The sequence below is a fragment of the Oryctolagus cuniculus genome, chromosome 4 (genome assembly GCF_964237555.1).
Source record: "Oryctolagus cuniculus chromosome 4, mOryCun1.1, whole genome shotgun sequence".
Taxonomy (NCBI): Eukaryota; Metazoa; Chordata; class Mammalia; order Lagomorpha; family Leporidae; genus Oryctolagus; species Oryctolagus cuniculus.
In genome coordinates this window covers 155537432-155561308 of record NC_091435.1, presented here as the reverse complement: position 1 = coordinate 155561308, position 23877 = coordinate 155537432, and the positions used below count along the sequence as shown (strand labels likewise).

The 23877-nt window shown below is 43.2% G+C and overlaps 1 protein-coding gene across 1 annotated transcript in view; it reads left to right on the top strand.

The window, feature by feature from the left end:
- The window catches only part of EFHB (EF-hand domain family member B), a 76766-nt gene continuing 52889 nt past the window's right edge, over positions 1–23877 (top strand). Inside the window, exon 1 of the mRNA XM_051859157.2 lies at positions 1–765. Coding sequence (XP_051715117.2) covers positions 136–765 — 630 coding nt within the window. The 5' untranslated portion in view covers positions 1–135. The remainder of the gene's footprint in view (positions 766–23877) is intronic.

Genomic DNA, 23877 nt, shown 5'->3' with positions numbered 1-23877 from the left:
AATGAAGGAAAGGATGACTTAAGAAACCGGAGGGTCTTCAGGGGAAAAAAACTCTCCCTTGCAGTCGGGACTGTAGGATTAGGAAAAGATTCCCGCTGTGGGGAGATCCCTGAGGTTAGTTCTAACTATGACAGCATGGCATTACCAGAAACAAAATCTCCACTAAGTAAGAGGTTTGAAATGGAATTAGAAAGACGGAATATTTCTAGGATCCCTATGGAGAAGGATAATTTAGGAGTCGATAGGGTCTCTGCCTCACAGGATTCAAAACTTTCTCTGGGTGTGTTACCAGGAAGAGTGGGGTTAGGGAGTGAGTGTCTTCTGGCAGGGTATCCTCATGGAAAGATAACACAGCCTCCCCAGGGTATGGTGTGTGGAGGTCCACAAGCTATAAATAGCAGGAGAGGTTCTGTGGCTAGTGGCTCTGAAGGGATTGAAGCCTTAGTGGGAAAGCAGCCTGCTTTGGGTATGGAACAGAGACAAAAACTGGAAAAAGAGTCCACTTGTGTTGTAATGAAACCCAGCACGGAGATGAAGCCTCCTGTGGAGGTTGATATTGGGCTACCGCAAGCAGAGGAACAAGATGAAACTAAGGATACAGAGCCCCAAATGGGCTTGGTGATAGAACCTCCCCAGTGCCACTTTGTACAGCAACCTGAGGAGGAAAAGGAGGCCGAGAACATGGAGCCGGGAGTGGAACCTCCAGATCGCATCAGGCCCATATACTACGGGAAATTTTTTGATCGGACGCCTTGCTGGCCAAGTGTAAGTTTTTCTAATACTTTCTAACAACTATATAAATAATATCTTGATTAAGAGGATAAAAAAGAGACTTGTTTGGGTTTGTGGAGAAAAAAACCTCTCAAATATTTTATTTGGGTTCTACTATCCCTTACCCCACTGAACTCTTTTCAGATGTTACCTTGACCACCTTGGATTCTCTGCCCCCTCCTAGATGTCAGTTTTGTTTTCTGTGCACACCAGTGGTTCTTCCTGACTTCCCCTTTTGACATTCATTAAATCCTTGAATCTTCATTTTCTCAAATGTCTCGCATGTTAAGACATATGGGAATATAAGTTGTATCCTAATATTAATACTAAATGGAAACATTTCTTTTCCCACTCATTGCTTAGTTGGTGAGTTATTTTTCTTTGAGCAAAGACTGATAGTGGGCATTGTTCTGGACACAGAGCAATAAAAAATGAAAAGTCCATGACCTCTGCCCTCTAAGGTTAGGCTTATGCCAGTGATGGAGACAGAGAACTAAATTAATATTATATACATGTCTAAATGATTGGAAAACAGATGTGAGTACTGCATCCTAGGAGATGCCCTGAGCTCAGTGGAAAGATTATACAACTCTGTTTGGAGGAGATGGGAAAGGCCTAACAGGAAGTAGTGCTTAGCTGACAGTGAAAGATGGCAGTATAGTATTTAGAAGATGAAAGAATGAGATTAAAGCATTTTGGACAAAGAAGGACATGCTAGATAACCAAAGCTTCTTGTGTTTTGGAACCATAAGTAATTCTTTTTTAACCAGGATGGTGTTGAGAAATAAAGATGCAGAAATATATAGAAGGAATCTGAAGGTAAAGAATACATGGGATAAAACATGTGGAAACATGTTTATTTGAAAGTCAGAATTACACAGAGAGAGAAAGAGAGGCAGAGAGAGGTCTTCCATCCGCTTGTTCACTCCTCAGCTGGGCTGCCGTGGCCGGAGCTGTGCGGATCTGAATCTGGGAGCCTAGAGCTTCTTCTGGGTCTCCCACGTGGGTGCACGGGCCCAAGACTTGGACCATCTTCTACTGCTTTCCCAGGCTACAGTAGAGAGCTGGATCGGAAGTAGAGCACCTGGGTCTCAAACAGGCAACCATATGAGATACCAGCACTGCAGGCGGAAGCTTTACCCACCACGCCACAGCACTGGCCCCTAAATAAATCTTTATTAAAGAAATATAATTCTGGGGGGCCGGCCCTGTGGTGTAGTGGATTAAGCTGCCGCCTGTGATGCTGGCATCCCATATGGGCTCTGGTTTAAGTCCTGGCTGCTCCACTTCCAGTCCATCTCCCTGCTGATGTACCTGGGAGAGCAGAAGAATATGGCCCAAGCCCCTGGGCCTCTGCACCCATATGGGTGACTTGGAAGAAGCTCCTGGCTCCTGGTTTCAGATCAGCTCAGCTCTGGCTGAGGAGTGACCATTTGAGGAGTGACCCAGCACATGAAAGATATCTCTGTCTCTCTCTCTGTGACTCTGCCTTTCAAATAAATAAATAAAATCTAATATATATATATACATATATATATATATATAATTCTGATAATATGGTCTAGAAAGGAGAGATATTCAGTGACAAGTAGAACTTTAGAAGACCCTTCCAAAATAATGATGTGCTGAAATTGATGTAGAAATAGTAAAAATAGAAAATGAAACTAGAAAGTGTTGTGGATCTATGTGGTGAGAGTGAGGGAAGTTGGTGGGTAACCTAGGAGTTTCTACACTAGTAATAGTTTCTTTGGAAGTCTGGCAAATAAATATCCAGTGTTGCCTATCTGCTATCTTGAAATAGCTGGAGGAGAAGCTAGGGATATAATTATTAATGTGAAAAAGTGGAAACCCTGAGTAAGGATGGAAAAGAAGATAAAGGCAAGAAACTTGGAAAACACTATGAGGCAGTCAGCGAAAGAAGTGACAATGTAAGTTTTTGAAGCAAAGATTTACTTATTGTTTACCTTCAAGGCATATAAAATTGTGGTCATTCAGTAAATCTGTTCTTTTGTTCAGTGGAAGGAAGGCTAGATAATGAAATGGGGGAATAAGTCAATCAAAGAAGAAACAGGCAAGTCGGAGAGGGTAGTACTGAGGAACATAAAAGAAGCATCCTTAAGTCATTCTGGAAGTGAAGAAAGATTCCACATCCTGAGATTTGAGAATTGAACTCTGCTTCTGCTGAATTTTGGCTGAATCTGCAGACTTTTGTTCCCTGGGGGACTCTTTTGCCTTTGACCCACTTTGCTTTCTGATTCCATCATTGGATTTCCCCAGCCACTGTCTTTTTACTTGACCATACCTGCTTCCTGTTTCTGTGTTGGTTCTGCAGTTTATGGTTTCTAATCTGATCTCACACAGATTCACACTCCAGCTTCTGGTTTCCAAACAGGCAATTCTAAAATCTCTACTTCCTCTTATTTTTCACACCCTCCTTTCTAAAGCTAACAAAACAGAAAAGAGGGTTAAGGAGAGAGCGACTAGGAATGTTAAAGCTTCTCTGATAAGGCAAATAGGATAAAGATTGGTTAACTTTGGATCTTAAGGAAATAAGCAACATTGTAGAATAGCATAATAAAGGGAGAATTCATATTATGTTACCAAAAAGTGAACAGAATATTGGAATTAGAGACTATTGTGCAATTTTTCCCCAAAGAAATGTGTCAGTGAAGAGAAGGGAATAAGGATTTCATTAGGAATCTATTTATTTAGTGTTTGTTTTAGGAGTTTGAAATAACACAAAGTGAAAAATGAGTGGAATCAGATTCTAAATAAGCAGGAAGGAATGGAATTAGGAACACTGGAAAGAGAAGGTATTATCCTTCACAAGAAAAAATATCTTCCTCTTAAAATAATTTCTTTAAAATATGTTTTTATGTAGAATATCTGTCCTTAATGTGTTGTACTATGTGAATTAATGGTATAACTAGTACTCAAACAGTACTTTACACTTTGTGTTTCTGTGCGGGTGCAAGCTGTTGAAATCTTTACTTAGTATATACTAAATTGATCTTCTGTATATAAAGATAATTGAAAATGAATCTTGATGTGAATGGGATGGGAGAGGGAGCGGGAGATGGGAAGGTTGTGGGTGGGAGGGAGGTTATGGGGGGAAAAAGCCACTGTAATCTAAAAGCTGTACTTTGGAAATTTATATTTATGAAATAAAAGTTTAAAAAATATGTTTTTATATATTTGAGAGGCAGACACACACACAAATAGGATGAAGGGGAAAGAGAGAGACAGCACACTCATCCACTGGTTTACTCCCTTAAATGCTGGCAATGGCTTGTGTTATATCTTTTTTTTTTTTTTTTTTTGACAGGCAGAGTGGACAGTGACAGAGAGACAGAGAGAAAGGTCTTCCTTTGCCGTTAGTTCACCCTCCAATGGCCGCTGTGGCCGGCGCTCCCATGGGGTGCAGGGCCCAAGTACTTGGGCCATCCTCCACTGCACTCCTGGGCCACAGCAGAGAGCTGGCCTGGAAGAGGGGCAACCGGGACAGAATCCGACGCCCCGACCGGGACTAGGAGTAGAACCCGGTGTGCCAGCGCCGCAAGGTGGAGGATTAGCCTAGTGAGCCGTGGCGCCGGCCTTGTGTTATATCTTAATGTTAGCCGTTGCAAAGCGCACCGGACACCGGAGTAAGGGAAAGGGTTTATTGGGGAACACCCTACAGACCAGAGTGAAGGGGCAGTGAAGGAAAAAGAGAGAAGGAGACTGTGAGAGAGAGACAGAGGAGGGAGAAGAGAGAGCAGAGAAGCCAAGAGAGGCCAAGAGAGAGCACGTGTGCAGGAACAGGCCTTTTTAAAACTTTGCCTGAGGGCAGGCAGGGAAGCAGGAGCAGCGAATCCCATTAGGATGGGGGTGGAGCCTGGCTCAGGTTGCTGGGCCATGCGGCCACCTGGCTACAACTGCGCCAGTTTCCTAACAGCTTGGACTATGCCAGGGGCCAAAGCTAGGAGCTGGGAACTCAACAGATCTCCAAAGTCTGTGGCAGGACCCAACTACCTGAGCCATCATCTGCTGCCTCCCACGGTCTGCACTAATGGAAAGCTGGAATCAGGAACTGGAGCTAAGAATTGAATCCAGGCAATTCAATATGGAGCAAGGGTATCTTAACTGGTATTTTAACCACTAGGCCTGCATTAAGTAATTTTTTAATGTTAACTTTTTTTTTTTTTTTTTTTTTGACAGGCAGAGTGGATAGTGAGAGAGAGAGACAGAGAGAAAGGTCTTCCTTTTGCTGTTGGTTCACCCTCCAATGGCCGCCACGGCTGGCGCGCTGCGGCCGGCGCGCCACACTGATCCGAAGGCAGGAGCCAGGTGCTTATCCTGGTCTCCCATGGGGTGCGGGGCCCAAGCACTTGGGCCATCCTCCACTGCCTTCCTGGGCCACAGCAGAGAGCTGGCCTGGAAGAGGGGCAACCGGGACAGAATCCGGCGCCCCGACCGGGACTAGGACCCGGTGTGCCAGCGCTGCAAGGCGGAGGATTAGCCTAGTGAGCCGCGGCGCTGGCTATTTTTATTTTAAACCAAAATATTACAGAAAATTATGAAAACAACTGTAATCTTCAGTGCCTGTTAACACTTTTATGCGTTTTTTAAAAATATTTATTTATTTATTTGAAAGGCAGAGTTACAGAGAGGCAGATGCAGAGGCAGAGGCAGAGAGAGAGAGAGATCTGGTTCACTCCCCAAATGGCCGCAATGGCTGCAGCTGGGCTGATCCGAAGCAAGGAGCCAAGAGCTTCTTCCAGGTCTCCCACGTGGGTTCAGGGGCCCAAGGTCTTGGGCCATCTTCTACTGCTTTCCCATGCCATAGCAGAGAGCTGGATCAGAAGTGGAGCAGTTGGATCTCGAACCAGTGCCCATATGGGATGCCAGCACTTCAGGCAGCGGCTTTACCTGTGGGGAGCAAACCGGACTAGACTGTTACTGGAATTAAGACTTATTCTATGCATCTGCTCTCCCACAATATGGCGCTGGGAGAGAAGTAAACAGCTTCCGCACAGCTGCCTCCAGTTCAGCTAATAAACTGTAGGACTTGCTCCTGATTGGAGGAGAGCAGCGTACTCGGCGTGTGGGCAGCCGAGTTGGGATTGGCGGAGGAGAACTATAAAGGAGGAGAGAGACGGCATGCACCAGGAACATCTATGGGGAACATCTAAGGGAACCCGTGCAGCCCCTGAGAAAGCCGGCCGGCGGTGTGCCACTCCCCTGCGGAAGTGGGGAATGTGGCCAGGGGGAACTGCCCTTCCACGGAGGTGGAAGGGATAGTAGCCAACCCGGGAAGAACCAGCAGCAAACCCGGGGAGGGCCGAGCAGACAGAAAGAACAGCGCAGGGTCCTGTGTTGCTCCTCCACGAAGAGGGGGAGCGACATAATGGTGCCGTGACTCGGATATGAAGCCTAGGCAGGGTTTAGTGTCGTTCCTCCACGAAGAGGGGGAGCGACATTTACCCGCTATTCCATAGCGCTGGCCCCTTGATGCATTTTTATTAGCACTTGTTGGTGGTCACTGTATCAACATCACTATTCATGGAGCTTCACAAGTATTACTTTATTTGCTCTTAGAACAATTCTATGAAGCATTTTCTACTACTAAATTCTATTTTACAAGTGAGAAAATAGACAAATTAATATCACCAAAATTATAGCATTAGAAACTGGTAAGATTTGAAGTCACAAAATGCTGACATGAAACTCTGAATTTTTTTTTTTTAAATAAAGATTTATTTATTTATTTAAAAGGCAGCATTGTAGACAAAGCAGGAAAGACAGAGAGAGATCTTGCATCTACTGTTTCACTACCCAAATGGCCACAACAGCTGAGCTGGGCAGATCTGAAGCCAGGAGCTAGGAACTTCATCCAGGTCTCTCATGTGGGTGCAGGTGCCCAAGGACTTGGGCCATCTTCCAGAGTTTTCTTAGGCACATTAGCATGGAGCTGGATTGGAAGTGGATCAGCCGGGACATGAACTGGTACCAATGTAGGATGCTGGTATTGCAGGTGGTAGCTAAACCCACTACACCACAACACTGGTTCTCAAATCCATTTTTACAATGTTGTCCTTTTGAGCATAAAAATTATTTATATTTTTCATTTATTAATATTTAATAAGCATTTCACTGTTACTACAAATATTTCATCAACATTTTTGAAGGGTAAAAAAAATCCCTTTAAGCAAATATTTGATTATTTACTTAATTGATTCTGTTTATTTGTAGGTATTTAGTTTTCTTTCAGAATTTTCTATCAAGGGAATTTGTCTATGGGGGCTGGTGTTGTGGTGTAGGAGGTTAAGCTGCTGTCTGTGATGGTGGCAACCCATATGAGTGCAGGTTCAAGTCCTGGCTGCTCCACTTCCAATCCAGCTCCCTGATAATGTGCCTGGGAAAGCAGCAGAAGATGGTCCAAGTGTATGGATTCCTGCCAACCACGTGGGAGACCTGGATGGAGTTCCAGGCTCTTTGCTTCGACTTGTACCAGCCCAGGCTGTGGTGGCCATTTGGGGAATTAACCTGCAGACAGAAGATGTCTCTCTCTCTCTCTCTCTCTCTCTCTCTCTTTCTCTCTTTCTCTCTCCCACCCCCGTAATTCTGCTTTTAAATAAATTTTTAAAAGTCTTTAAAAATAAATAAAATGATTGATTTTCTAATATAATTATCTTTACATTTTTGGACTAAACTATTCTTGGTTGTGATATACTGTTTGTTTTTTTTTTTTAAATTTTTTTGACAGGCAGAGTTAGACAGTGAGAGAGACAGAGAGAAAGGTCTTCCGTTGGTTCACCTCCCCAAATGGCTGCTACAGCTGGCGTGCTGTGCCGATCCGAAGCCAGGAGCCAGGTGCTTCCTCCTGGTCTCCCATGTGGGTGCAGGGTCCAAGCACTTGGGCCATCCTTCACTGCCTTCCTGGGACACAGCAGAGAGCTGGAATGGAAGAGGAGCAACCGGGACAGAACTGGCGCCCCAACCGGGACTAGAACCCGGGGTACCAGTGCTGCAGGTGGAGGATTAGCCTAGTAAACCATGGTGCTGGCCAGTGATATATTGTTTTTTTTTTTTTTTTTTATTTTTATTTTTTTTTTTGACAGGCAGAGTGGACAGTGAGAGAGAGAGACAGAGAGAAAGGTCTTCCTTTGCCGTTGGTTCACCCTCCAATGGCCGCCGCGGCCGGCGCGCTGCTGCCGGTGCACCGCGCTGATCCGATGGCAGGAGCCAGGAGCCAGGTGCTTTTCCTGGTCTCCCATGGGGTGCAGGGCCCAAGCACCTGGGCCATCCTCCACTGCACTCCCTGGCCACAGCAGAGGGCTGGCCTGGAAGAGGGGCAACCGGGACAGAATCCGACGCCCCGACCGGGACTAGAACCTGGTGTGCCGGCGCCGCTAGGCAGAGGATTAGCCTAGTGAGCCGCGGCGCCGGTCCAGTGATATATTGTTTTTATCATATATTCGTGGATTTGATTTGCCAGTGTTTTACTAGGATTTTTGCATGTTTAATTCTTGTCAAGTTTAGACAGCAATTTCCCTTTTTGCTGTCTTTTTCTGGGTTTCATATTCTGTCTTTTTTTTTTTTTAAAGGTTTATTCATTTATTTGAAAGTCAGAGTTACACAGAGAGAGGAGAGGCAGAGAGAGAGAGAGGTCGTCCATCCCCTGGTACACTCCTTAATTTACTGCAATGGCCAGAGCTGCGCTGATCTGAAGCCAGGAACCAGGAACTTTTTCTGGGTTTCCCATGTGGGTGCAGGGGCCCAAGGACTTGGGCCACTTCTACTGCTTTCCCAGGCCATAGCAGAGAGCTGGATTGGAAGTGGAGCAGCCGGTACTAGAACTGATGCCTATATGGGATGCTGGCACTTCAGGCCAGGGCATTAACCCACTGCGCCACAGCGCTGGCCCCCATATTCTGTCTTTCCAGCTGTCTTCATGCTTTGTTTATATATTGTACATATTATCTACTTCTTGTAGGGTTGGTAGAACACATACCTCTGAAAGAAAAAACGGAGGTGATATCCAACATTCTGACCAAAGGATGGGATGGGTGTTATGGGTTGGATAATAGTTTGGATGTCCCTCAAAGGCCGCATATTAGAGACTTTGTCCCCACAGTCTTGCATTAATGATTAATGGATTACTGTTAATGGTTGATAGATTATGAGTAGATACTTGATCTAGTTATGGCTTCTGAGAGGAAGACCTCATAGTCATTTGGAGCTTGCCATTTGAAGGCAGTTCCTTTTAGAAGGTTTGTTATATATGCAGAGTGTGCTTCCTGTGTGTTTATGCTTTCTGGCTTACCATGTGTTCATCCCTCTGCCAATGTATGACCTCACCAGATAAATGAACTAATGGTGCTGGCAAATCTTGGACTGTGAACCTCCAAATCATAAGCTGAAATAAGAAGTTCCTTTCAGTTATTTTAGTTAAAGTAGCAAAAAGTTGACTAACACAAATGGTAAAGTATTTGACATGCCTGAGCTCATTCAAGTCTCAGAGTAGAAAGTTCCAGTAGACATACGATTTTATAATATTGTAAGTATCATGCAGAGTGATGTCTAATATTTTCCCCTATATTAAGAGAATCTGGTAGCTATTTTGACGATGGGTAGAGGAAAACGGGCCGCCCATTTATAAATTTTGTGGGACTTTCCTAGTTATGCAGGCACTGGCACTGGAAAATAATGTGCAAAAATTAAATTAGTTTTGTCTGAATTTGCAAAACCAATTTCTGCAGAACTCTGGGAAGTGGGTGGTATCATTTGTTTCATGAAGTTAGTGACTTCTATGCAAAAAGAAGTTGATTTAATCACTCCTAACTCTGAGATACTCAGAGTTGGTGATCTCTGTGAATAAAATAGTGATCTTGACCAAGGACCAATAGGAGAGATGGAACCATTAACACCTATAGTGAGTTTGGAAAGTTAGAAGGCAGCATGACGATTAAGAGTCTGTACATCTTCAGCAGCTGAAAATGATCTTGTATCAACCTTCCTGAGCTGACCTGAATATGAAGAATTAATTGTGTGAGAAGTGAAAGAGGTAGTTGGTCATTGAAAACTGTAATATTGAGGGTTCTGGGAGGAGGTGACCAAGCAAGGTGGCACTGGGTGTGGTTAGGGACTGAGATGGTTAGTATAGTTGGGAGTTGATTACAAACACTGAGCCTGAGCATATAATAAATATATTTAGGACAATAATGCAAAGTTGCTTACTGATGGAGAAGAGGTAGATGTGGAAAGAAGAAGGATAGGATGAATCCTATTGTATTGGATTGTAGTTGGCAGTATTTGTAGAAACTTACGATATATCTATGTCTGTGTCCATAGATGCTGTTTATACACATTTAACTAGAAAGAATATTATATACTTCTTAACAGATGCATGTATTTCTGAAGTGTGTGTATACCTATACATTTTCTAATTCTATCCTTTGACCTAGAAACAATGTTTGTTTCCCCCCCAAATAAATCTTTTATTTAAAGAATATAGACTTCATGGATTTCATAAATATAACTTCAGGAACATAGTGATTCTTCCCATTGTACCTGCCCTCCCACCCACACTCCCACCCGTCTTCCTCTTCCCTCTTTTATTCCCAGACTTATTTTTTACTAAGATCTATTTTTAATTAATTTTATACATAGAAGATTAACTCTATACTAGGTAAAGAGCAACAAATTGTATGAAAAAAAAAAAAAACTGTTCCTCAGCAGTCAAGACAAAGGCAATTCAAAGTCATTACATCTTGAAGTTAACTTCTTTTTGTATGCATTTTTTTTTGAGAAACTTAGTTAACTTTATAGAGGAACCCAAGAATGACACATCTTTTGTGAGCACTTAGACAGAACTATAACTTATGAGACATAAGAATATCCTCCACTTAATACACTAAAATGAAATAAATCTTTTAGAACAAGTTTTGCTATTAACTCTCATAATACAACTCTTTGAGGACAGAGGTCCTGCATGGGAAGTTAGTGCACAGTGACTTCTGTTGTTAATTTAACAATTAACACTCTTATTTATGATGTCAGTGATCACCCGAGGCTCTTGACATGAGCTGCCTAGGCTATGGAAGCCTTTTGAATCCACAAACTCCATCAGTATTTAGATAAGGCCATAAGCAAAGTAGACGTTCTCTTCTCCCTTTAGAGAAAAGTACATCCTTCTTTGATAACCACTTATTTCCACTGAGGTTTCACCCACCAAGGTCAATCATGTAGGACACTTTTGCCACAGTGTCTTGGCTTTCCATGCCTGAAAAGCCCATAAGAGCTTGAGGGCTGATTCTGAGGTCAGAGTGCTACTTAAAATGATTGTCATTCTGAGTCTGCTGTATGTACTGCTTCCCATGTTGTAGCATTCATTCCTTTTTAATTCTATTATTATTTTTACCAAACAGTTAATCCTATCCATATGATCACTTTAACATTTAAAATGGTATTCGTACCATCCAGTTTTAGGGAATTTGGGGTCCCATGGCAAGTTTTTAAACTGTACCCTTAGAAGTAAGCCCATAGGAATATATGTAGAACTATACAGCTTTACAGTTATAAACTTCATACGCTTCATAATTACAACTTTAGGAACATGGTGATTCTTCTCATCATACCTACCCTCCCACCCACACTCCGACCCCCTTCCTCCTGTCTCTCTTATTCCCACTCTTATTTTTTAGAAACAATGTTTTGTAGTTGTAGTGAGCACACAAAAATCCAGATCCTGATACCTAAATACCATTTTCTATTAAAAGGAATCAGGGATGCTTGGAAAATAGCTGTCTGTAGCACTGATGCAGGCATATATAACATGGGCCTGGAACACCTTTCTAAGATGAAAAGTAGTGAAAGTGTTAAAGAATGATGTAAATATGAAAGAAGCTTGAAGGGGTTTTCACGATCCCAAATGGGTATTTGAGCAGTGAATACAAAAGAAATCCATGAGCTCATACTGATATAAATATATGAATGAATAAATGAACAATGAGAAAAGAAAGCTTTCTTGCAGCATGATGCTAATTAATAGGTAACAGGAATGTTGAAATTAACAACCATCATAGTAAAATGATTTAGGCAAGATTCATCAGTAGTTATTAAACAGTAAGTGAAAGTTTGTGGGGTAATTGGATATTTTATGTGGAATAATTATTAGTGACAAAGGAAAAATAACTTCATGGTGGAGAAAAATTCATTTAGTGATCAAAAGTAACACCAGTAAGACAAAATGACAATGTGTGCACATAGTACTGTGTCTTTAATCTTCCTACTAAAGATGCATAACTTAAATCTAAGAAAACATTACTCAAGGGGTACAGCTGGTTAAGTTACTGATTGTGATGTCGGCATTCCATATCTGAGTGCTGGTTCAAGTCCTGGCTACTCCACTCGCAATCCAGCTTCTTACTAATATCCCTGGGAAGGCAGCCCAGGATGGCCCAAGTACTTGGGCCCCAACCATCCATGTGGAAGACCAAGATGGTGTTCAGGCTCCTGATTTTGGCCTGGGCCAGATTTGGCTGTTGCAGTCATTTGGGAAGTGAACCAGAAAATGGAAGATCTCTGTCTTTCTCTGTCTCTTCGCTTCCCTTCCTCCCTCTTTCTCTCTTTCAAATAAATAAATTTTAAGAAAAAGAGAAAGCGTTATTCAAACCCAAATTGAGGGACATTTTACGAAATCACTGTACTGTTCAAGAAATGTTAAACAAGGAAAGCTTAGGAACTCTTCTGGACTGAAGGAGACAAAAGTGACATGACAAATAGACGCCATGCATGTATGGTTGTCATGAAAGTATCTGGCTCAGATCTTGCTTCAGAGGACCTGCTGTGCATAGTTGATTGATGACCTTTACCCTTTTCCCTCATGGATCTGCTTCAAAGTTCAGCAGACCACAGTCCCAATGACTGAACATGACTGGATGCAAGAACTGATTCTGTTTGCCCAACATAGGGTTCCTGTAATGGGAAACTTAGTTTTGAAGACCACACACTGGGTTGGCCAAGATTTTCTCAGAACTATCTTGTAGTCTGAAGGTCTTCTTTCTCCGTTTTTTTGGTGTCAGACCTTATGATGGTGTTAAAGGCCTCCCTGCCCACTCCAATCCTTTCATCCTTCACAAGTATTTTCCAAATTAAACCTTTTAGGTATCTAATAATATCATAGTGTCTTTTTTAAGGATTTATTTATTTATTTGAAAGGTAGAGTTACAGACAGGCAGAGGCAGAAGCAGAGAGAGAGAGAGAGAGAGAGAGAGAGAGAGAGAGGTAGATAGGGAGGGAGGGAGGTCTTCTATCTGCTGGTTCACTCTTCAATTGGCTGCACCAGCTGGAGCTGTACCAATAAGAAGCCAGGAGCCAGGAGCCTGCTTCAGGTCTCCTATGTGGGTGCAGGGGCCCAAGGACCTGGATCATCTTTCACTTCTTTTCCAGACCAGAGCAGAGAGTTGGATTGGAAGTGGAGCAGCCAGGGCTCAAACCGGCACCCATGTGGGATGCCAGCTCTGCAGGCGGTGACTTTACCCACTAAGTCACAGCGCTGGTCCCATAGTGTCTGTTTCTTAGAGAACCCAATCACAGTCTGATCTGATGGATTTCTTCCTTTTGCTATATAGGACATTATAACTATGCATGAATTTCAATTTTCTTTTTGCACCAAAATAAACATCTTTTTTAAAAAACTTATTTAGTAGATATAAATTTCCAAAGTACAGTTTATGGGTTACAATGGCTTTTTCCCCTCCATAACTTCCCTCCCATCTGCAACCCTCCCATCTCCCGCTCCCTCTCCCATTCCATTCACATCAAGATTCATTTTCAATTATATACAGAAGATCAATTTAGTATATATTCGGTAAAGATTTCAAGAGTTTGCACCCACACAGAACACAAATTGCCAAATACTGTTTGAGCACTAGTCATACCATTAATTCACATTGAACTACACATTAAGGACAGAGATCCTACATGGGGAGTAAGTGCACAGTGACTCCTGTTGTTGACTTAACAAATTGGCACTCTTGTTTAAGGCGTCAGCAATCTCCCCAGGCTTTAGTCATGAGTTACCAAGGCTATGGAAGCCCCCTGAGCTCGACGACTTTGATCTTATTTTGACAAGGCCCTAGTCAAAGTGGAAGTTCTCTCCTCCCTTCAGAGAAAGGTACCTCCTTCTTTGATGGCCTGTTCTTTCCACTGGGATCTCACTCGCAGAGATCTTTCATTTAGTTTTTTTTTTTTTTCCAGTGTCTTGGCTTTCCATGCCTAAAATACTCTCATGGGCTCTTCAGCCAGATCTGAATGCCTTAAGGGCTGATTCCGAGGCCAGAGTGCTGTTTAGGACAACTGCCATTCTATGAGTCTACTGTGTATCCCGCTTCCCATGTTGGATCGTTCTCTCCCTTTTTGATTCTATCAGTTAGTATTAGCAGACACTAGTCTTGTTTATGTGATCCCTTTGACTCTTAGACCTATCATTATGGTCTATTGTGACGTGAAATTGATCACTTAGACTAGTGAGGTGGCATTGGTACATGCCACCTTGATGGGATTGTATTGGAATCCCCTGGCACATTTCTAACAATGAAAATCTTTTAACTCCACTTTCCATGAATATTTTGAAGTATCCTTGTATTATTAAAAATTAAAAATTATTAAAATACCTATTAAAAATTGAAAGTTGTCATTATTTTTAATATATGAAGTATTAAAGATAAACATATTAAACATAAAATTAAACATAAAAATATTAAAGATAAACAAATATTTTAATAAATCAGAGAGGAAGATAGGTAGTGAATGAAAGATCCTGAAATGGCGCAGCAGTGGGGCTGGGCCAATCTGAAGATAAGAATCAGGAACTCCATTTTGTTCTCCCAGGTGGGTGGCAAGGGCCCATGTAACTTGGGTCATTAAATGCTGTTTCCAGGCCCATTAGCAGGAAGCTGAATTGGAAGCACACAGAGTAGCCAGAACTGAACCAAAGCTCTGATACAGGACACTGGTGTGAAAAGTGGTTTAACCTGTTGCTCCACAATGCTGACCCCACATCCTTACTTCAGTTACTAATATTATATCGATGATAATTTCCTAATTTTTGAGGCTTGTAAAAGATTTTTAAAAAATGAGAAAATGTAAAAGAGGAGGCAATCAATAGTCATTAAGAAGTTTCAGTAAGGGAGGGTAGGCATCGTACCATAGCAGATTGGGTGGCTGACAACCCATATGGATGCCAGTTCGTGTCCCAGCTGCTCCACTTTCAATCCAGTTTCCTTCTAGTGGCCTGGAAAAGCAATGAAAGACGACCCAGGTGCTTGGGTCCCCACCATGCATGTGGGAGTTCCAGAGGAAGCTCCTGGCTCCTGACTTTGGCCTGGCCTAGCCTTGGCTGTTGTGGCCATTTAGGGAGTCAACCAGCAGATGGAAGATATCTCTCTTTCTCTCTCAGTCTCTCTCTCTCTCTCTCTCTCTCTCTCTCTCTCTCTCTCCCTGTCTCTCCCTCTCTCTTTGTAGCTCTTTCAAGTTAATTAATTAATTAAAAAAAGACATTTCAATAAACTTCAGAAAATAAGATGGAGATATGGCAACTGATTTAGCAGCGCAGGGAAGAATGAAATTTGAGGAAAATCAGGGGATGATTACCACCACAAATGACCCAGTTTGCTTATAATAATCCCTAATAAGCTCAGCACTTGGACGAGGGTGTAATGGAAAGGTGTGAGACTGAAAACAGAAGGATTAGTTGGAAGCCTGTATTTAGGGTACTTGGGGCCCTAGTTCCCCTTCTCTGTCTTGTGCTACTCTTAACTCCCTCCTCTTCCACATCAGCTCCCAATACCTTCCACCAAAACTGTGGATTTATTTCTCTAGAGGGGTTTTTGGAATCAGAGGCATCAAGCCCAGGAAATGCTGGGAGGCAGCTCTAGGCTGAAAATTGGGCATACGTGAGTAATGGTGTACTTTCTGTAAGGCAGTCCCCTTACCTTCCTCAACCACTGGATCCCTGAAGGGCCAGTATCCAGGAGTGGAGCCAGTCCTTGGGCCAACAGGCCGTGGGTGGAGAAGCATTAGAGTTTTGTGATTAAGAAAAGGGATTTCGGGGCTGCCTACGACAAAGGCATCCCATATGAGTGCCGGTTTGAGTCCAGGCCATTCCACTTCCTGTCCAGCTCCCTTCCACATCCAGCTGATGTGCCTGGGAAGGCAGCAGAAGATAGCCCACGTGGTTGGAGCTCTGCCACTCACATGAGAGTACAAGATGGAGTTCCTGGCTCCTGGCTTCAGCCTGGTCTAGCCCCGACCCCCTTTCTCTCTCTGTCGCTCTGCCTTTCAAATAAATAAAATAAATCTTAAAAACACAAAAAAGAAGAGAGATTTGGCAGCCAGTCTACCTGTGTTCAAATATCTGCCAATAAATAAGTATATGGCTTAGCTAATTCACAGTGGAGATGGTGACAATAGCAATAACAACTTCATGGAGACCACTATGAGTATTAAATGAATACATATATAAAATGTTTAGAACAGTGTCTAGCACATACTATGTGTCTTGTAAATTTCAACTATCATTACCATTATTGGTGCTCTCTGGAAAACTGGAGCAGCATAGAGTATAAAAGAATTGATATTGGGGACCCTCCCAAAATACTTTCTTATCACCTTATTCGCCTATAGGGAACAAAAACCCAGTCAATAAGCCCTGCAAGACACACAGAGCTGATAATTATTTTGTGGTGCTTAGTGTTTTAATGTGAAGGATCACCTTAAAGTTTGAAAGGGAGAGGGAAGACAAATTAACAGAAAATATATACACAAATGTAGAGGGAACAGAGAAAAATAAACACATGTTTACATTTACCTGAGATTAAAATGTAAGCATTTTCCATTTATCTGAAAGATAAAACATATTATATCCGTAAAACAAGATTAGATATTTTAAAAAACAACTAGAGAAAAACATTCTATTAGAGAGAGAAAGGGAGAGAGAAATGATTCACTCTCCAAATGCCCTCAAATAGCCAAGGTTGGACCAGGGCCAAAAGCTGGGAGCCAGAAAGTCAATCCAAGCCTCCCTTGTGGGTGGCAGAGACCCAATCATTTGAGATATCACCGGAACTTTGTAGAATTTAAATATAGCTGCTGGTAGTGTGGTATAGGGGGTAAAGCTGTGGCCTGCGACACTGGCATCCCATATAGGTGCTGGTTTGTGTTCTGGCTGCTCCACTTAATCCAGCTCACTGCTAAAGGCCTGAGAAAAGCAGAAGAAGATGGTCTAAGCACTTGGCCCCTGCTAGCCACATGGGAGACCTGGATGAAGCTCCTGGTTCCTGATTTCAGTCCAGCCCAGCCCTAGCCATTGCAACCGTCTGGGGAGTCAGACAGCGAATGGAAGCTCTCGCTCTCTCTATCTCCACCTGTAACTCTTTCAAATAAATACATCTTAAACAGATTTGAATATAATAAAAATAGAAATTTGGGGGCCGTTGCCGTGGCTCACTTGGCTAATCTTCCGCCTGCGGCGCCAGCATCCCATATGGGCGCCGGGTTCTAGACCCGGTTGCTCCTCTCCCAGTCCAGCTCTCTGCTGTGGCCCGGGAAGGCAGTGGAGGATGGCCCAAGTGCTTCGGTGCCTGCACCTGCATGGGAGACCAGGAAGAAGCTCCTGGCTTCGGATCAATGCAGCTCCGGCAGTAGCAGCCATTTGGGGGGTTAACCAACAGAAGGCAGACCTCTCTCTCTGTCTTTCCCTCTCACTGTCTGTAACTCTACCTGTCAAATAAATAAATTAAAAAATCTTAATAAATAAATAAATAGAAATTTAACAGAGGGGCTGGTGGTGAGCCACAGTTTGCAATACTGGCGTCCCATGTAGGCAATGGTTTGAGTCCTGGCTGCTCCACTCACTTCCAAACTGGCTCCCTGCTAATGTGCGGGGGAAAGCCGCAGAAGATGGCCCAAATACTTGGGCTCCTACCCACATGGGAGATTCAGAAGAAGCCTCGGGCTCCTAGCTTTGGTCTGGCCCAGCACCAGCCATTGCAGCCATTTGGGTGAGTGAACTAATGAATGGAAGATCTTTCTCTGTCTCTCCTTCTCTGTTCTCTACCTTTCAAATAAATAAATAAATCTGTAAAAAAAAAATTAACAAAGTGGGGTGGGTGCTGTGCAATGAATTGAGCCACCAGTTGTGATTCCAGCATTCATTGTCAGAGTGCCATTTCAAGTTCTGGCTGCTCTGCTTTCAGTCCTGCTGCCTGCAGCGTGCCTGGGAGGGTACTGGATGGTTGCTGAAGTACCCAGGTCTCTGCCATCCTCATGGGGATGTAGATGGAGTTCTGTACTCCTGGCTTCAGCCTGGCCCAGATCTGCTGTTGTGGTCATTTGGGGAGTGGACCATTTGATGGAATCTCTTTCTCTCCGCCCCCTTTCAGATAAATAAATGAATACATCCTTAAATTCAACAGTGGGTTGGAATTTAAAGAGACACTTATGACTGGGTTAGCCATGGATGAGACTTGTTAAACATACTAAGACACTATAGAGGTTCATGTTTAGTCTAGAAGTTATGATGCCTGCATCCTATAATGAAATACTTGCTTTTGATACCTAACTCTTTCTCTGGTTCTTCACTTCATCTTGATGATTATGACCAGGGTCAGTTCCCAGCTCCAGGCTTTAGCACCCTTCTTCCCATCCCTGCCTGCCTTCTGTTATGGGCATTGTTATGGGCATCTCTCTTAAATAAATAAATAAATAATTTTTTTTTTTGACAGGCAGAGTGAACAGTGAGAGAGAGAGAGAAAGGTCTTCCTTTACCGTTGGTTCACCCTCCAATGGCCGCTGCAGCCGGCGCACCACATTGATCTGAAGCCAAGAGCCAGGTGCTTCTCCTGGTCTCCCATGCAGGTGCAGGGCCCAAGCACTTGGGCCATCCTGCACTGCACTCCCGGGCCATAGCAGAGAGCTGGACTGGAAGAGGGGCAACCAGGACAGGTTCTGGTGCCCCGACCGGGACTACAACCCGGTGTGCCAGCACCACAGGCAGAGGATTAGCCTATTGAGCCATGGTGCCGGCCTTAAAAAAAATTTAAAAGACATAGTAGAAAGAAAGCAGATATAAATGGATTTAATTTTTGTGTGCCCAGTCAAAACACAAGACAACATAGAAACCTAATCACAACTGATTCTCAAAATTGTTTTTCATGTGAGCGAATCTGTGATGAATATGAAGGGCACTGCTGACAACAGAATGTTTGTAATGATGGAAATGTAGAATGTGTATTATCAAATATTTGGAAGGAAAGTAGACCAGGCATGAGTAAAATTATCTATCAGACCATGGATTTGCCAATCCAACAATTATTCTTTGCTTTCTTCTATCTCTTTAGCCATCTATCACCCAGATGGTGGTTGCTGGAATATCCCTATTATCTTCAGTCTTACAAGGTTGCCTCTCCATTGAATTGTTAGAAAGGAAACACTTTTCCTCCGCCCTGGGTCAGTAACTGGGAACATGTGAATTAAATTAAGAAAAGACTAACAAGAAAAGACTAGGAATATATGGGGGAGGCCTGACGCCACGGCTCCCTAGGCTAATCCTCCGCCTGCGGCACCGGCACCCCAGGTTCTAGTCCTGGTTGGGGCGCTGGTTCTGTCCCGGTTGCTTCTCTTCCAGTCCAGTTCTCTGCTGTGGCTTAGGAAGGCAGTGGAAGATGGCCCAAGTGCTTGGGCCCTGCACCCGCATGGGAGACCAGGAGGAAGCACCTGGCTTCTGGCTCCTGGCTTTGGACCAGCCGTAGCGGTCATTTTGGGGGTGAACCAACGGAAGGAAGACCTTTCTCTCTGTCTCTCTCACTAACTCTGCCTGTCAAAAAAAAAAAAAAAAAGTAAAAAGAAATATATGGGGGAACTAATGGAAGATAAGAACTAGATTAGTAAGATGTGTTTATGCAAACTTATATTGGTCAACTATTCCTCTCATGTGATGAGTTGCTCTTATCTGTGTTTTAATGGTAGGCACTTTGACAAAAGGAAATACATCTTTGCCTTTAAGCAGAAAAGGGAGAAGACAGAGAACTGTCTGTTTGTTGATTCTTGATGTGGATGAGGCAGGGAGTCAGGAAGGGATAAGGAGTTAAGGATTGCCAACACCCAAGCCTTGTGCCCTATGCAAATCCCATCAAAATCCCATCATCTTCCATGGCATTTCAAAATGGTTCATCATGTAGGTAAGCCTCACTTTCCATCATGTTCCCATCACCATGACACCTTCCTAGAGACCTGCACATGAACCGCAGCCCTGTCAAAATCTTATCTCTCTTGGATCTTCAATCACACCGGCCCTGAGCACCACCCCTAACTTAAGGGGTGACCTGAACCTATGTGGGGTCAATTCTCTCTTTTGAGGCTCCCCACAGTGACATTTGAGTGTGTACTTTTTTTTTGCCCTTTTTTTTTTTTTTAAGTTTGGCAGTTATTCCAGTGAGTGATTGATCATTCATTCATTCATTCATCTGATAGAGCTACAGACAGAGAGAGAGAGAGAGAGAGAGAGAGGGAGAAACAGACAGGTCTTCTATCCCTTGGCCCACTCCCCAAATGGACGAAATGGCTGGAGCTGGGCCGATCTGAAGCTAGGACCCCAACGTGGGTGTAGGGGCCCAAGCACTTGGGCTGTCCTCCACTGCTTTCCCAGGCACATTAGCATGGAACCAAATCCGAAGTGGAGAAACCAGGGCTTGAACCGGCGCCCATATGGGATGCCAGTGCCACAAGTCGAGGCCCAACACCATGATACTGCCCACCCCTGCTTTTTTTTTTTCCTTTCAATAAAACGTGTGCTCTGTTCACCTCTTCCTGTGTCTCCCAGTTGTATTCTTACACACAGGAAAACAAAATTGGGGACTAAGTCTAGCCTGGAGGTCTCAACTGAGCTCAGCCAGGGCTCTCAATCCTCACAATATAATTTTGGGATCCCCATTTCCATAATATTTATACTAAAATGATATATTTTTGAGTGGCATATTCTGACCCCCTTCAGGATATTTAAAAGAATGAATGGCTTGAGTTCCTTTGCCAAATATAGTGAAAGACAATGTTCTGTAGTACCACTGGGATTTCTTAAAATTTATAGTTTATAAAAAAGAAGTCACAGTTTTTCTGTCTCCTGTTCTCTGCCCTGTCTTAGGCCAAGTTATTTTATTTTTATTTATTTGATAGGCAGAGAAAAAGAGAGAGAAAGAGAAAGAGAGAGAGAGAGAGAAAGTTCTTCATCTGCTGGGTCTCCCCTCAAATGCTGGCAACAGCAGAGTCTGGGTGAGGCCAAAGCAAGAAACTGAGAATGTTGGCGGGGTGGGGGGAGTTGGGTGGGATGGGATGGGGGGATGGAGGACCCTGGCTAGACTTTGTCCAGGTTCTTGTCTCTATGTATGAAACTATTCAAGGAGGAGACATAGATAGAAGTGAGCAGTAAAGCAGGATTTATTTTAAGAGAAAAGGATAGTATACACTATGATTGTGGGCAAACTTATGAGGGAGAGCTACGGTCAATAAATTTCAGAATTGGGGCCGGTACTGTGGCTTCATGGGTAAAGCCGCCACCTGTGGCACCAGCATCACGTATGGGCACCGGTTCGAGTCCAGCCTGTTGTATTTCTGATCCAGCTTCCTGCCAGTGTGCCTGGGAAAGCATCAGAAGATGGCCTAAGTTCTTGTGCCCCTACACCCATTTGAGAGAGTCCAAAGAAGCTCCTGGCTCTTGGTGGCTTTGGATCAGCCCAGCTGCAGCTGTTGAGGCCATCTGGGGAGTGAACCAGTGTAGGGAGGGTCTCTCTTTCTCTCTTAATTCTTCCTTTCAAATAAATAAATAAATCTTTAAAAAATAAATAAATGATAAGAAATTTCAGAGTCATCCTTTCATTGGATAGGGGATGGTGTCTGGGAGAGGGCACAATTGAATGTTCAGATGAGGGCAGTGTTTGGACAGGGCTTAAGTACCACCCATTTCATTGCCCTTGTTTTTGCAAATTTCAGAAGTGTTGTGACAGTGGTGCCTGATGGTCGGGTGCATAGTTGTAATGGGCGTGAAGAGCCTGCAGTCATGTTGGATATTCTAGCTAGTACCACCCGGAAAGCTACTTCTGCATGGAAGGGGGTGAGGCTTGGGTGGTGGGTGGGGCTGTTGTGCAGATCCTGGCCATCTTGTTTCTCATTACCTCCCAGCCTACATCAGGAGTTCAATCTGGGTCTCCCACATTGGTGGCAGGAACCCAATTACCTGCTGCATTGCATGGTATGCATTGGCAGGAAGCTGGAGTTGAAAGCAAAGTCACTATGCGAATCCAGGCACTCAGATATGGAATCCAAGTGTTTGAAGTGGTGTCTTACCTGCTGGCCAAATGCCTCCCACCTCTGCCCCTTACTCTTTTTCCACAAAGTTCTTCACTTATAATTCTGTGAGTAGATTTTACTCAAAGGTTGGCACTGAGGTTAGTCCATTTTACACAGACTAATTTTGTGCCTTAGCTGCCCTAACCTCTCTTGATACTTCATGTCTTCTTTTTTTTTTATCTTTTATTTAATGAATATAAATTTCCAAAGTATGACTCATGGGTTACAATGGCTTCCCCCCCCATACCGTCCCTCCCACCCACCACCCTCCCCTTTCCCACTCCCTCTCCCCTTCCATTCACATCAAGATTCATTTTCGATTATCTTAATATACAGAAGATCAGCTTAGTATACCTTAAGTAAGGATTTCAACAGTTTGCTCCCACACAGAAACATAAAGTGAAAAATAATAGATGATTTTTTTTAATGATGATGAAATCAGATCAGACCTATTGTCATGTTTAATCCCAGTGAGAGTCAAGTTGGGAATTGATAATTTTTTTTTTTTTTGCAGAAGATCAGTTTAGTGTACATTAAGTAAAGATTTCAATCGTTTGCACCCCCATAGAAACACAAAGTGAAATATACTGTTTGAGTACTCGTTATAGCATTAAGCCTCAGTGTACAGCACATTAAGGACAGAGATCCTACATGAGGAGTAAGTGCACAGTGACTCCTGTTGTTGACTTTACAAATTGACACTCCTGTTTATGGCATCAGTAATCTCCCTATGCACCAGTCATGAGTTTCCAAGGCTATGGAAGCCCCTTGAGTTCTCCGACTCTTATCTTGTTTAGACAAGGTCATAGTCAAAGTGGAGGTTCTCTCCTCCCTTCAGAGAAAGGCACCTCCCTCTTTGAAGACCTGTTCTTTCCACTGGGATTTCACTCACAGAGATCTTTTTGCCAGAGTGTCTTGGCTTTCCATGCCTGAAATACTCTCATGGGCTTTTCAGCCAGATCCGAATGCCTTTAGGGCTGATTCTGAGGCCAGAGTGCTATTTAGGACATCCGCCATTCTATGAGTCTGCTGAGTATCTCACTTCCCATGTTGGATCACTCTCCCCTTTATTTATTCTATCGGTTAGTGTTAGCAGATATTAGACTTGTTTATGTGCTCCATTTGACTCTTAGTCCTTTCATTATGATCAATTGTGAACTGAAATTGATCACTTGAAATAGTGAGATGGCATTGGCACATGCCACCTTGATGGGATTGAATTGGAATCCCCTGGTATGTTTCCAACTCTACCAATTGGGACAAGTCAGCCCGAGCATGCCCCAAATTATACATCTCTTCCCTCTCTTATTCCCACTCTTATGTTTAACAGGGATCACATTTCAGTTAATTTTCAACACTTAAGAATAACTGTGTGATAATTACAGAATTAAACCAGTCATATTAAGTAGAACAGACAAAAAAAAAATACTATGAGGGATAATGTATTAAGTTGTCCATTAGCAGTCAGGGCTATGCTGATCAAGTCACCATTTCTCATAGTATCCATTTCACTTCAGGAGGTTTCCTTTTTGGTGTTCAGTCAGTTGTCACCGATCAGGGAGAATATATGGTATTTGTCCCTTTGGGACTGGCTTACTTCACTCAGCATGATGTGTTCCAGCTTCCTCCATTTTGTTGCAAATGACTGGATTTCGTTGTTTCTTACTGCGGTATAGTATTCTAAAGAATACATATCCCATAATTTCTTTATCCAGTCTACCA